This window comes from Protopterus annectens, chromosome 13.part0 (assembly GCF_019279795.1).
Source record: "Protopterus annectens isolate FY-2018-M chromosome 13.part0, PAN1.0, whole genome shotgun sequence".
In the NCBI taxonomy this organism is placed as follows: domain Eukaryota; kingdom Metazoa; phylum Chordata; order Ceratodontiformes; family Protopteridae; genus Protopterus; species Protopterus annectens.
In genome coordinates, this window is record NC_056747.1 from 801,083,860 (window position 1) to 801,099,766 (window position 15,907).

At 39.7% G+C, this 15,907-nt stretch overlaps 1 protein-coding gene across 1 annotated transcript in view; it reads left to right on the top strand.

Annotated features, from left to right (window-relative positions):
- CLTC (clathrin heavy chain) overlaps nucleotides 1-15,907 on the top strand; it is a 2,794,584-nt gene that overhangs the window by 1,936,568 nt on the left and 842,109 nt on the right. The window contains exon 23 of the mRNA XM_044054892.1: nucleotides 4,566-4,723. Within this exon, the coding sequence (XP_043910827.1) occupies nucleotides 4,566-4,723 (158 nt within the window). The remainder of the gene's footprint in view (nucleotides 1-4,565; nucleotides 4,724-15,907) is intronic.

A 15,907-nucleotide genomic window follows, 5' to 3' on the forward strand; every position in this document is an offset into this window, starting at 1 on the left:
GAAGATTCCATCCCTTGGCCTCCCTCCTGAGGATATTTCTTTTGGGGAAGTTCTGCACACCATGAGGGAACTTTTCAAGTGGCAGGGTCAGGAATATTCTGATTCTAGGAAACGCCTCAGGACTTTCTTTAAGAAGCCTCAGCACAGGCCCTTAGCTATTCCTCCTGTACTTTATGTTCTGGATGATTTGTATTCTGACTCTAGTGCTACCCCTGATTCTCTTCCTCCTGCTCCAGCCAAGCCAGACAGGTATTACAGGGTCCCAGAAACTCATTCCCATTTATTCAGGGCCCATTCTGCTGATTTGGAAACTATTTCACAGGGGCCTAAAGGAGTTTCAGCCTCCACCTCAAAAAATCCTTTGTCCTCCAACAGGGAAGCAAGGTCATTAGAGATGGGGCAAAAAGGTTTACACATCCACTACCTTATCTATGAGAGCTTTAAATTGCCTTTTTCATATGTTACAATATCAGGATTATCTCTTAGAAGATTTACAAAAAAACATTAGCTTCTCCTGATCCTTTAGACAGGAAGACTTTGCAGGAAGCTGTACATAACACTCGGCAAGTAAGCAATCACTTCCTGCAGTGTGGATATGATGCACTGGAAGCTTCATGTAGGGCAGCTATGACAGGGGCAGTGATTCATAGACATGCTTGGTTAAAAGATCAACCTCTACCAGATCATGTAAAAGCAAAACTTCTGGATGCACCTCTGGAAAAGAACAAGCTTTTGGTGCAAATGCTAAGGATGTGTTAAAGACCATCAAGAAAAAGCAAAATCAGTTCAGACTGTGAAAGATTTCCTCCAGGTTCAACCCCCAGATTCAGTAGGAATTGGCCTTCAAAAACTGATCCTTTCCTAATCCAGAAAAGTTTCAAAGGGGTAAGAACAGACGTGGCTGAGGAAGAGGCAAATACAGAGGCCCTTACAGGGGACAACAATGGCAGCCAGGAAACCAAAGAAGTGACGCAGGGGTTTCACCTGCCCAACAACCACAATCTCAATGACTTTCCACTGCTACCGCCTACCAGGGAACAACTAGAAGCTCCCTTGGGTGGGAAATTATCTCTGTTTGCAGAAAACTGGCACAGACTGACAAAGGACAAATGGATTTTGGACATTGTAGACCGAGGGTACAGGTTTCATTTTCATACCTTACCAAGAAAACAAGACATGCCAAACCTACCACAAAATCAAAGGGCAGAGGCTATCAAACAAATCACTCTGCTGTCTCGAATGAAAGCAATAGAAAGAGTTCCACAACAAGAACAAGAACAGGGGTTTTACTCAAGACTGTTGCTTGTTCCAAGAAAAGAATCTCAATGGAGACCAATACTGGACTTGTCCGCATTAAACACCTTTCTCATAGTACCAAAGTTCAAAATGCTGACTCTACAGCAACTCCTTCCCATGCTGGGCAAGGAGTCGTGGCTGATTACTCTGGACCTGAAGGAGGCATACCTGCATGTCCCTATCAGACACTGCTGCAGAAGATACCTCAGATTTCTTGCAGGGCCAGAGCATTATCAATTCTCAGCATTGCCATTTGGCTTATCTACTGCACCCAGAGTATTTACAAAATGCCTGGCTTCAGTAATTGCTCATTGCAGGCTCCAGGGTATACAAATTTACCCGTACCTGGACGACTGCCTCATACTAGCGGACAACAAATTGATGTTGACAAGAAACCTGGATTATGTCATACGATTACTTCAAGCTCTGGGATACACAGTCAACTTCCAAAAGTCAAGACTGCAGCCATCCCAGCAAATAATCTTCTTAGGAGCCAAACTAGACACAGCCTGTCAGATGGCTTACCTGACAGAAGACAAGCAAGAGAAGTTAACTCATTACTTCAAAGGTTTAGCAAAACTCACCCAGATGACTGCAAGGAGATTCCTACAGGCCCTGGGTTACATGGCATCCTGCATTCTACTGGTTCCATTAGCAAAACTACACATGCGAAAGCTTCAATGGTACCTAAAAAGCATTTGGTCTCAACACAGCAACAACTTGGAGACAATCATACCACTCATTTCATGCCTACAAAAGGAATTCCTATGGTGGGCCTCGGTGAGCCAGGCAAACACAGGTATGTCATTCAAAAAACCACAGATAACACAGACCATGACTACAGACGCCTCAGACCTTGGATGGGGGGGCGCACATGGAAGGCAGGTGTATACAAGGACAATGGTCTCCAAAGGAAACACATCTGCATATAAACCAAAAGGAAATGCTGGCAGTAATGCATGCCATCGAGGCTTTTCAACACCAACTAAGGCCATTTAATGATACGGACAGACAACACCACTGTGATGTGGTACATAAACAAGCAGGGGGGCACCCACTCTTACCCCCTTTGCAGACTGACAATGCAGCTTTGGGAGAAATCACTGAGCCTAAACATCCAGTTACAATCCCAGTTTGTTCCAGGAAAAGACAATGTGTTGGCGGACAGCCTAAGCAGGAATTTCACAGATCCACACAAGTGGAGGTTACATCCGAAGGCCTTCAGACAACTCACTTTGACATGGGGCAAGCCAGAAGTGGACCTATTTGCCTCTCACCTCAACCATCTTCTACCAAAATTTTGCACAAGGACATACCATCCAAAAGCTTGGAAAATAGATGCCCTCTCATTCAACTGGAACTCCCTAGCAATCTATGCATTCCCACCTCTGCCACTGATGACCTCAGTACTACTAAAGATCAAAGCAGAGAAGCCCAAGGGAATCATAATAGCTCCGGATTGGCCAAGACAACACTGGTACCCACTACTACGGAGCATATGTCACACCAGGAGGTGGGCCCTCCCTCAGTGGCCTCTACTTTTGACTCAACACAATTTCGAAACACTGCATCCAAACCTTCAGACACTGCAGCTAACAGCTTGGGAGATCCCTTAAATAACTTCAGCTTATCTCTCTCTAAGGAAGTTCAGCGGATCCTAACAGAAGCTCGAAGACCATCCACCAGAAAGGTTTACTTAGCAAAGTGGAAAAGATACAGCAATTGGAATACCAGCAAGGGACATGATGCTTCATTGCTGAACATCCCACTTATCTTGGAATATTTGGCAGATATGTTAAAGAACGGCCTCTCATATTCTTCCATAAAGATACATGCATCTGCTATTTCAGCTAGATACAACATTTGAGCCAGCAGCTTCAGTTGACTTGCAATTTCTCTCATGGAAGACAGCTCATGGAAATTCTAGAAGCTGCTACATGGAGCTCCATGCATACATTCTCCAAACACGGACATAGTACAGTTTTGTACCAGCCTTCCTTGGTCTGGGTGAGCAGCAAACAAGATCTGGTGAAGGGTGAGATGGACTATTGTGTGTTTGTTAGGGTTTGGACTGTAGAAACCATAGGACTTTTTATGTTTTCAGTGGAACTTACAAGTGCACCTCTCTGGGGATTACAGTTATGTTCAGAAGTCTTTTCTGCTGCTTTTGAGCCCTCAGCTACCTAAAAGTAAGTGGCTGTCCTAGAAGCCACATTTTATATTGTAGCAGTAACATTTGCAAAAACAGTGTAACTCTTATCTCTTGTAGGGCTAGGATAATCTTGAAGAGCAAGGTTTGTTTGTTTATTTTAAAAATCGCATCAATTTAAAATTTAAATTGCATTTGAATTGATTCCTCTGTCGATTTCATACCCCAGAATAGAAACCAAAGCTGAAAAGCTGCTACACTGATGAGATGTCTGGAGACCTGCCAGTTGTTACTTTGAGTGGACTGCACTACTTTGTATAGAATCAAGGTTTTCATAACTGTTGAATAGGACAAAAAGACATGCAGTGCATTATTTGCAGTTTAGGAAATCTTTGTAGATGGAAGTTTTCTTTATCAAGTTCTTAGAGTATTCTGACCTAAGGCAGATGGTTTATTTGATTGCTGTCTGTTTTTCTCTCTCTCATTCTTTCTGTTACTTCTTGGGACTCTGTCAAATAATTTAAGTAATTTAGAGTTTCATGCTGTAATGTATCTAAAAACAAAATAAGTTAAATAATTTGTTACTCACTATAGCAGTAGATCTTTCATACCTTGGGCATAGTGTTACTAAACCACCTGCCTTTCACTGCCTGTTTTGAAGTTGTTGATGTAGTAAGTTTAGCTAACTATAAGAGACCTGTGCCACGTCGTTTATATTCACAGGTAAGAGTGTCTTACACAATTGACTACGATATTGGAGAGATGGTGCCACCCAGTTTATAATGTATAATAATATTTGCAACCAGTGCTTTTGCTTGAAATGTGATATCTGATAAAGATGCCTGCTATAGCAGCAAATCTCCTACTGTGTTCATACCTTTGCAAAAGCCATTGCTATATTGATAACCTCTTATGACTCTCTCTATAAACTTATTCAAATTTTTATGAATATTTTTCATAGATTGTATTTTCGATTGATACTGAGTGCTGGAACTTGGAAATATTTACAGTATTAGTGGTAAATTAATATTTTTTGGCATGTATCTGCAAAAAAAAAAAGAACACTTTTTGACAAAGTACCATGTTAAGATCTTAACTGACCGCCTTCTTTTTATTATAGGAAATTGGGAAGAGTTAGTGAAATACCTTCAAATGGCACGTAAAAAGGCTCGAGAATCCTATGTGGAAACGGAACTAATTTTTGCTCTGGCTAAAACCAACAGACTCGCTGAGTTGGAAGAATTTATCAATGGACCTAACAATGCTCATATCCAACAAGTGAGTAGAATGTGATGCTTTATTTTAATTAACTTCAGGTCATATTAAATATGCCAAAAAAGGGATAATACTAAATGAGGTTTGTTTGGTTGCATTGAATCATGTAGTCTGTTTTTGTTTTAGTGAATGGGGTGATGCTTAAGTTATCACAGATGCAGTGAAAGTCTTTGTAATGGCCTGCTTAGTATACACATTGCCTGACCGCATTTGATGTTTCAGGAAGGCTGTGAGGCCGGGCAGGTGCTCCTTAACAGGGGTAAGTCCGGGTAGTTACAAATGAATTTTGAGCAAACTACTTCATGTAAATCCAAGTAGCAGTAAGGCACAGACAGGACATTACATGTAAGCAGATTATTATTGTCTGCTGAAAAATTGTGATCTAATAGCCTTAAAAATAGCTGCACAAGCCTTTGAACAAACTACTCATGTCCTTCCTTAGTTGTGGAAGGGTATAGGTTTATGTGAATGCTGGTGTCATTTGATTATTTACTCCTGACAAATCCTCTGTTTTAAGCTAGACTTTGGTAAACTTGTAGCATACTACTTTGTTCCTTAGTTACATCTTCCTGCTGTTTGGACTGCACCAGAGGATTTAGCCTCATTGATAAAAAGAAGTAAGCAAGCTAAGGTGTCATTACTGTACAGCATTTCCTCACTTCACCAGTGCAAATAAAAACATTTATTCAAAACAAGATTTAGAGCTTTCATCCCTAACCTGGGACTTCATCAGAATACCAAGTAACTTACATAATTTCTTTTATGTCTCAACAGCTGACACAGATCCATATTATTAAAGAGCCATTGATATTAAAACTAGTACCACTGTTATAAAATTGGTAGGCTTAACCATTTAAATCAAATATACAGTTGATCAACTACTTCTGTGAAATTCAGTGTGTAAATAAGTAAACAGAAGCAGTCACGCGAATTAAAATTGTACACACAGTGACTAAACAGTCGCACAGTGTAAGACATGTAAAAAAGTATGAAAACCATAGAAAACAGTAACATTCCCTATCCATCCACAACCCATTTTCCCATTTTTGAACATGGGAATAACATTTCCTACTATATCTATAAATGTATACATCTTAAAATAAATACAATACGAGGATCTCAACATAGTAATAAATGGAAGTCAAAAAAGGGGATTTTCACCATCATGTTGGAAAAGGAAACTAATCTAATTAGTAATGAGAAAAAAGTTTCACAAATTATTTAAATAATTTGGTTTAAGCTCCTTAAAGAAAAAAAATGTAGAGTAATCAAATTTAAGACATCTAAAACTGCTTATGAACAGCCCCTGACTAAGAATACTGATCTTAAAAGTTTTATAGTTGTCAGCAATATCAACAATGCTAACAATAGACTCAGGCCTATTCTTTATCGGGTGTGATTCTTTGTAATTCTTCTAAAATAGCTGACTTTTTAAATGACTACTTTGCCACCTTAGTTTCTTCAAATACTGTAGTAATTGGTGTAATTCTAATCCCAGATGAATCGCTTACTCCAGGATGTGGTGAAATCTACAGTAAATGTGGTTAAAAGGAACAGTGGTGCTAGCCCTGAATCTACCAGGTTGTTCCATTTATAGTCTCTGGCCACTACTTAACCTCATTATTTAATAGTGTTAGTGACTAGTATTGTTCCTGATTCATGAAGGCTGGCTAGTGTTGTACCACTGTCTGATATCACTTATGGGCAATTGATTTCAGAAGTATTTCTTTTAACTTCTGAATATCCATGAGAATATACGGTCACTTGTTGATTATAAATGTGGTTTCAAGAGGAAAACAACTTTGACTAGTTTCATTGGATTTTATGAAACTGTAAGGGAAGTGTAGATTTTTTTGTGCATCTTGCCTCATGCAGTAATTAGATGTCAATGTGTTAAAGTTCAGGGCTGCTTTTCAATATGTTCAGAGATTGCTGTTGGTATTCCATAAGTAGCCCTCTTAGGCCTGCCCTGTACTGTTCAGCTTTGTATTTTTATGTTTGCCTATAAGTAACACTTCTTGGCTGTCTAAAAATGCTGATGGCAGTAAAATTGGAGCATTCTTAACATCTTTATCACTTATTTTCAATTCATCTGTGTCCAGACTATTTCAATGGTTAAATAAATGGGTCTTGGCATCAGTCCATGTACAAGTGACGTTATGAATTTTGGTGATTTCACACCTGAACAGCCCTTTATTTTGGGAGATCATTTTGTTCAGGAAGTGATTAAATACAGAGCTCTTAATGTATAAATTAGTTTTAACTTAAAAAAATGCATGTGCTGTTAACCCAAATGCCATGTGTGTTTTGCATTACCTCCTGAGAATTATTTCTGTACCAGATCTGTTGCAGTCCTATTTACAATGTATATTAAAGCAATACTTGAATACAATTCATTATTTTGCACATATACAAGAAGTAACCTCTCCATATTGGAATGTCTTCAAAGAAAATTTGTTAAATAGAATTATGGAGTGCAGGACAATCACATATCATGAATGCTTAGTTAACTGTATTTATCAATGGTCACATGGCAGATTGTCCCTAGCATACCATACACTTCATAATGAATAAACAGGGCTACCATTACAAGTAAGGGAATGTAATTCACTAGAATTGTTCAAGAAGTCTTTAGATATTGGGTTTGGCATGAATGTCTGCTCTATGATCTTGGAGCATTATGATGGTCTTTGACCTTCATGGAGCTTACCAAAAATGATGAAACTTGTGTATTTAGTGCTTCATGATCAGTGCCCTTCTAGAGGGGAAAGGAGTGTGCATAGACATCTTGAGTGCATGTGGGCTGTGGTCCCCTTCTAAGAAAACTGCACTACAATAAACCCATCTGTTCTTTTAGCTTTCAGGCTGGCCCTTTAAGCATTTCAACTAGTCTGTATAATCTTTTCCAGATGCTGACAGCCAGCACGTCCAACCACCCTTTAGTACTTTAACAGGGTAAAGTTCTCCCTTTTCCAAGAAATCATACAGATTTTTTAACTGAATCCAGTCTGGTCAGAATTCCTCAAAAGACAAGCTCTCTATTCTAGCGTTTTGGAATGCTAGTGTTTAACTTGTCTCTCTTTCCAGCACAAAGATTCCTTAGTACTGTTCCTAAACACAGGAAGAAAAATTACCCTTCCGAGATCCCCCCACCCCCTTTGTGTGGGGACCATTGCCAGTATTTCCCATCCCTTCAAAGGATGTAAAAGCAAAGAGGTCAGGTGCACATGATACTAGTAAAATCTTTACAATCACTTTAGTATTGGTTTACATTAGTAATGATGAAGGATCCACTGCTTCCTCCAATCTGCTGGAACTTTTGTCAGCGAGGGTAAAATTGTGCAAACAAACCTGTAGTAGTTTATTTGCACATATGATTGCTTCATAATAGAGGCAAACAGCCTGGATTCCACAAGAACGCAGTCAGGCAATCGGTATATAATATAGATTTAATCCACAAAATACTAAAAAAACACTAAAAACAGTAAAAGTTCATAAAATTATACGATTTGCTACAGGTTAAGCGCTTTCATCCACTCCCACTGTGGACTTCATCAGAACATATAGCACTACAATCTGTTTTAAGTACAACATTTTTGGTGCCAATGGGTTTATTCAAAAAATTAAAGCTATATGCTGCCTGAATACCTTTGCGTACAACTGCATAACTAAACTCATACATTAATTCTGACAAATCATCACAAACATTTCATATATACTCTCACATAATAACAATATATATCAATCAGTGGTGGTAAAAGTGGTATAAAACTGATGGGGGGTGGGTCTTAGCATCAAGCAGCCAACTGCCACTTTACTTCCTTCTGTCTCAATATAGCCTTTATATCACCACCTCTGGGATTTTCCCTAACTTGTTTTAAAATACCAAATTTAAAACTATGGCTATTCCCCCACTTCTCTATGTGCCTATATAAGGCATTATTTTTATCCTGTTTCCTAATCCTATAGAAATGATCGTAGATCCTATTCTTGAGGCACCTATCAGTTTTTCCCACTTAATATCCGGAACATATACTATGCATTTGGCTAAATATATTACATGTTTAGTATTACAATTCCCTATTTTAAATGTGACCGTAGTATTACTAATGTTTCCCAAAACTATCTTGTCATCCTCTAATATAGCATGGCATTGTCCACATGCCCCACACTTCCTAGTATGACAGTTTCTATTGTTCATCCTAGTTATCTCCCCACATCTTTCCAGTCTACTCTTTATATTCTGTCCAGTCTTATAAACGAAAACTGGTGTCTCCCCCACAAGTTGTGTAATATTCTCATCAGCCGTAAGAATATTCCAGTTGTGTGTAATGACTTTTTTAATTTGTTTTACATAAGGGCCATGCTGTAATATACAAGCACGGTTAAAATGTACTTCACTGTCAACAGCTGTTGTACTTTGAGGCGGGATGTGTAACATTCCCGTGCCTAATAAAGGTTTGTATTTACCTCCACATTCACTTATAACATATCTAGTGATGTCATTTATTAATCCTTTAGGGTATCCCCTTTCACTAAACATACTTCCTATAAAGTAAATCTCTCGCACCATGTCCTCATATTGTGAAGTCATTCTGGCAGCTCTAATACACTGCCCTTTTAATATTTTCTTCACTAAGCCTCTTGGATGATAACTTGAATATTCCAAGTAGGCATTACTGATTGTATCCTTCCTATGGATACATGACTTAAAACCGGTGGGTCTGTGGCTAACAAGGGTGTCCAGATAAGCTATACTATCAGTATTATAATTATAGGTAAATTTTAAATATGTACTGGTGTTATTTAAATATTCAGTAAGTTGGTTAAATCTGTCCAGGGAATCATCCCATAGGATGAAAATATTGTCCAAAAAGCGAGTATAGTATCTAATACTACCAAAAAACTCGCTCATAAGCACGTTTGTCTTCCCAATCAAGCATAACCAGGTTGGCAAAGATGGGAGTGACTCCCATTGCTACCCCTCTGGTCTGCCTACAATGTTCTCCTTCATAGAAGATATAATTATGGTCCAATACAATAGACATACATTCTACAATGAGGCTGACACTGTCCCATTCCATACCACCATACTTCTAATACTGTTACAAAAGGCAGCCAAACCTTCTTGCTTGAGAATACATGAGAAAAGATCAACCACTTCTATTGTGATGTATATAAGCTCCCTTGTCCATAAATTAGTTGTTAATCTACTCAAAAAATCCCAAGAATCTTTTATAATATGTGGGACTCTATCATATATGTGTTTCAAGTCTCCTGTTGATCACTACACCTATAGGAAATGTCTTGGACTGGAAGGGGGGATTGTTTTATATTCTTGCGTATCTTGGGAATGCCCACTATAGTAGCTAATATGAGAAACTCAACTCTCATGAAATTGTAAATTTCAGTACTAATTCTATTCTCCAAATGATATTCTTCCAACTACATATCTAGATGCTTGTACGCAATGTTTATCTCTTTAATAGATACTACTTTGTAATTAACAGTCTGATGTAAAATCTCATACATTTTGTTCATATACTCCATAGAATCGTAAATTACCACTCCTCCACATTTATTAGGTTTCATGACCCTGATTTTATGGTCACATTAAGTTGCTGCAAAACTTCGTTATTCCACAGTCAAGTTATTTCTAACTTACCCTTAAGGTTTTGTTGCATCATATATATTTCTCTAGTAACTACTTTTTCATATATAACAATGCTAGGGTATGTGGGGGGAACAAATGTACTTCTTTTTCTTAATGTGCTATTTTTCCTGTTACATGCCTCACTACCTTTTTTGGGGGTTCTTTCATTAAAGAATACAGCTAAATTAAGCTTCCTCAAAAGCTTAAATTCCATCAAGGTGTCTACAGCATTAAAAGATGTCTTAGGTATGTACTTCATACCTGTAGATAATAACCTAAAATGCGGTTATTCCAACTTGAAATTAGTATAACTGTAAATGTTAAAATTACATAGACTATGTACTACCCCGTCGATAATATTAGGAACCACTCTTCCGTTGTCATTCATCTGGGCTGTTTCCATTGCCCCTTCTGGTCAACCCATTTTGGGTTGGTTCTGTTCCAGAACGGTCTGTAAGATCCCCCCTGATCCCTGTTCCAATCTTTTTTCGACTAGGGGGAAATTCTGGTGTGACCAACCCTTTCGAACATTTGGTCCATTACTTCCTGTTCTATTACTATTATATCTAGATAGGGGTCACTCATAGTCTTTCTCGTATTGGTACTGTTCCTGTTGACATTTGTTTCCACTGCCAATTTCCCCCCATCCATAAACCTTATGAAGTCTGTATTGCTCCAAAGCCCTCTGTAATTTTTACACTACTTGTATATTTTCTCAGTCTTAATGTTAACAATATCAAACTGTTTATTATACAATTTATGCCATTGAGTAAACAACAAATCATTAACTATGGCAACATTCAGTTTCTCCACCTCATCTAATAGATGACATAGCATTTCATCAATATGCTTTATAAGTAGTTTCATGTACTCAAAACCAAAGTTGTCAAACAATGCATATTTATTCGTTTAAATGTATACCCATTGGCGCTTTAAAAAACCTCAAACCTACTGGCACAATTTTAAGTTGTAAACATCTGTGCAAATACGCATTGTCTAGCTTAATACCTTTAATAACTCCCAATTTCTTCCCTAGGGAGTAAATCATAGTTTTAAATTGTTTTGTTCTAAAATGCCAAATTTAAGTTAGGGAAAATCCCAGAGGTGGTGATATAAAGGCTATGTTGGGACAGAAGAAAGTAAAGTGGCAGTTGCTGCTTGATGCTATGACCCCCCCCCCCCCAGGATTAAATGACAATATTCCTGTTAAGCCCATATTAGTAGCTAGGGCATGAGATTCTGGATTTAGTAATCTAGTTGTAGGGTGCACATCAGTTTTATACCCACTTTTAACACCACTGATTGACTTATATTGTTATTATGTGTGAGTATATATGAAAGGTTTGTGATTTGTCAGAATTAATGTAGAAGTTTAGTTATGCAGCCGTTCACAAAGGTATTCTGGCAGCATATAGCTTAATTTTTTGAATAAACCCATTGGCGCCAAAAATGTACTTAAACAGATTGTAGTGCTACATGTTCTGATCAAGTCCACAGTGGGAGTGGATGAAAGCGCTTCACCTGTAGCACATCATATACTTTTATGAACTTTTATTGTTTTTAGTATTTTGTGAATTAAATCTATATTATACACTGATTTGCCTGACTGTGTTCTTGTGGAATCCAGGCTGTATTAATGTTTGCCTCTTGTTTGATATTCCTGGTTGTCGTTGGGGAAATGTTAAACATTTATTTTTCTTGTTTCATAATAGAGTTAGACATCTGTAAGTTATCAAATGATTTTTTGATATTTTAGAACCAGTACCATATCCTTCCACATAAGACTCATGTAGCTAAGAATAATTGCTTTTCTTTTTTGCAACAAAATCATGTTTTAGATTTTGGTTTGTCTGAAGCATCATCTGGTAGTGGTCTGGTCTGTTTTAGCCTGTGCTTCAGAATTCTTTTCCTACTTTCCATGTAGGGTAGGATAATAATAGCCTTACAAAAACATTTTGCCAGACTTTTATGTCTCAGAGAAGCATTCCCACTTAGACCTTCAGTTAAAGATTCTTGTTTGTCATCTGTACATTCCTGGGCTGAGACTGAAATTGGTCAGTATTGATCAGTACTGTACCCTAGTTAACAAATAAGTACATGTACAATTTTGTCACTTAGTCTTAGTGATATTGTCTTGTTAGGTAAGAAAATAATCTTGTGGTAGATTAAGAACTGAGGGAATACAAGCACACATTGATGTGGGTGGGCATGATGACTTCTGTAAGGTAATACCAGATAAAACTTTACATGGATCTGCTGCTTAGCACACTGTCTACCTGCATAACTTTTCATCCATCCTTCCATACACAACACCTTTTCCCATTTTTGCCTATGGGGTCAGGTGTTACTTCAACAATGGCAATCACCTAGAGCCAAGGTTTACTTTAAAACGTTGAGAGGAATCCTTTACCTGTTATGCATTTGGTTAAAGATGTTAGAATGTTACTTGTTCAGTTTACACATAGGTAACCCCCTCCCCTCAAAAAAAAATGCTAACAGAGCTGAAAATCATCCTGAACATGGGCTAGACAGCATGAACATTTACAGGGACTCTGAACCCTTGTCCACCCCCCACCCCACTAATGTACCAGGTTCAGGGATGCACTCGTGCAAAAAAAAAAATGAAATTGACTTCAGTTATTTGTTCAGCAGTGCAGGTAACCTTTCTTTGTACTGTAGGCCTTGAATTTGTAGATCTGAGTAAAAACTGCCAACTTATCAAGTGGCCTTCATTCAAGCAAGTAGTTAAAATGCATCAGGAAGTTCTTCATGTTTTACTGTTGCAGTCATCACATTTGGGTTATCCTTGCTGGGGTAACCCTCGGCCGGCCTGAATACCAGAGACTTAGTCGGCCGCTACCTGAGTTTTGTTTCCAAATTGAAGTTGAAGTTTTCAAAAGCTAAGTACCCTGTTGGGGATCCTTTTTTCTTGCACTAACCGATGTCAGAAAAAGTTAATGGTCTCGCCTGTGGAAAGCAAATATCACACTGGGGCTTCCACTCCTACTATGTCACTTGTCTAGGCCCAGACCTCAACGACCCTTGTTGTCAGTTCTGTGCTTTAACGCCAGAACTATTCATTGTCGTACCCTTATTGTAGCCAGATATTTCCTTTTACAATCCTCGAATTCCGATATGGCTTCCGTAAGCCATCCGACAGCAGACCTTCCAAAAAAACATAAAAGATAAAGACAGACAGGACCGCACAGGACTAAACCTTCAGACGACACTACTGCCAAGCTGGTAGTCAGTCCTCTGGAATTCAGTGAGGCATTTTCGCAGCCCCTGATGCCTGCTTCTGTTAATTCGCAGGCCTCTACCGAGACCCGTTCAGAGTCCGGTATGCCGCTTCTTCGTCTAAGGATCCTGCAGTCATTTCTGCCTCCGATGGGTCCAGAGCTGCTGTGCAGTTACCGGCCTCCGAGGAAATCATTTCCATCACTGAATCCAGACATAAACCACCAACTCCTTTCATGGCTTCCGTTCTTTCTAAACCAACCGAGTTCCTTAAGCCCAGGGGTTGAGCCACCCCCAATAAACCAACTGCTAGCCATTCTTTGGTGCCTGCTCCCTTGCTTCAGTCACAAATGCTTAGAATGGCAGAGGACCTTATCATGCTGATTAGGGGAAGCCAAGCCACTCCCTCAAAAAGAAAGAGTTCTGTCTCCAGAAGTTTTGACTGAACAAGGGTCAGATGAATCTGATCCATCTGACTATGAAGACATGCAGCCCCTTTCTACATGTGAGGATTCTGATGCAGAAGACTCTCTTCCTTCAGCCTCTCTCCGAGAGGTTCTTTCCTTTGGGGAAAACCTGCATACCTTAAGGGAGCATTTCAAATGGGAGAGTCAAGACTACCCACAGTCTAAAAAGAGACTCAGAGTTCCTGGACCTTCCACAGCACAGGCCCTTAGCCATCTCCCAGTCCTAGATGTGGTAGATGATGTCTTCCTTGAATCCAGCTCGACTCCAGATGCCCTCCCTCCTGCTCCCCGAAAGCCAGACAGGTACCACAGAGTCCCTGACTCTCACAAATATCTCTTTAAAACCCAACAATGGACCCTGAGGTCATTACTCAAGGCCCAAAGGGGATTAAAGCTACTTCAGCTAAGAATCCCACCCCCTCAGACAGGGATTCCAGAGCTCTGGACAGTTGGGGTAAAAAAAGTATACACCTCAGCTACTCTTGCTTATCAGGACACCCAAATGTCAGGTCCATGTGCTTAAATATCAGCAACATACCTTGGGACTTCTTAAACAAAAAATTTCCTCCTTTCCTGCATGGGCAGAATCTAAAGATTTACAGGAATTAATGCACTCTGCTGGTCAAGTAACTAAATGCCTTTGCACTGTGGTTTTGATGCCCTAGAAGCTTCTTGCAAGGCAGCAGTCATTAGAAGACATGCATGGCTTAAGGAACAACCCCTGCCAGACTATGTTAAATCAAAATTGTTGGATGCACCCTTGCACAAAGATAACTTATTTGGTGCTAAAGCAGAAGAGGTGTTAAAGATGGAAGAAAAAGCAAAATCTATGCAGACTGTTAAAGATACAGGTACAGCCCCACTAGGTTCAGCAGACATTTTCCTTCCAATCACTGGTCCTTTCCTGCACCTAGTAAACAGGGCCAGCCTAGGCCCAGTGGAAACAGACCTCCAAGACAGCAGTCCCATGGGTTGCAGAGATCTAAGCAGTGGACTGCCTCCACTTCAAAACCAGGGAGTTCTAAGCCACCCCCTTATGGCAAAAGCTCACAATGACTCACCCCCTCCCTACCTCGCCTCTGCCCACCATCACATACCCCTAGGAGGAAAACTCTCCCTTCACTCAAGCACCTGGGACACCATTACTAAGGACCAATGGGTTCTTAACATTGTGTCTCAGGGGTACAGATTCTCCTTCCACACCCTTCCAACCCCAAAAGGGCTCCCAGATCTACCACCAAATCAGTGGGCAGAGGCTCAAAAGCAAATCTATACCCTGCTTTCCTTGTGCAGTAGAACATGTTCTTGCAGAGCAGATAGGCCAAGGCTTCTACTCCAGAATTTTTCTGGTACCCAGAAAAGAGGGCACCTGGCATCCCATCCTCGACCTATCCATTTTAAACACCTTCCTGGTGATCCCAAAATTCAAAATGTTCACCCTCCAGCAGCTGCTACCCATGCTGTCAAAGGACGCTTGGCTAGTCACCCTGGACCTAAAAGAGGCCTACCACCACATTCCCATCAGGGAGTCCTGCAGAAAATATTTTCGCTTCAGGGCAGGATCTCAACACTTTCAGTTCTCTACACTTCCCTTTGGCTTATGTACTGCTCCCGGAGTTTTCACAAAATGCCTGGCTTGTGTACTGCTCCCAGAGTTTTCACAAAATGCCTGGCTTCGGCCATTGCTTTTTGCAGACAAAGAAATATTCAGATTTATCCCTACTTAGATGACTGCCTTATTCAGGCAGACAGCCAGGAAAAGCTGCTCAAAGATCTGGGCTTTGTAAAGGACCTACTAACCTCCTTAAGGTACACAGGCAGTGAAAAGAA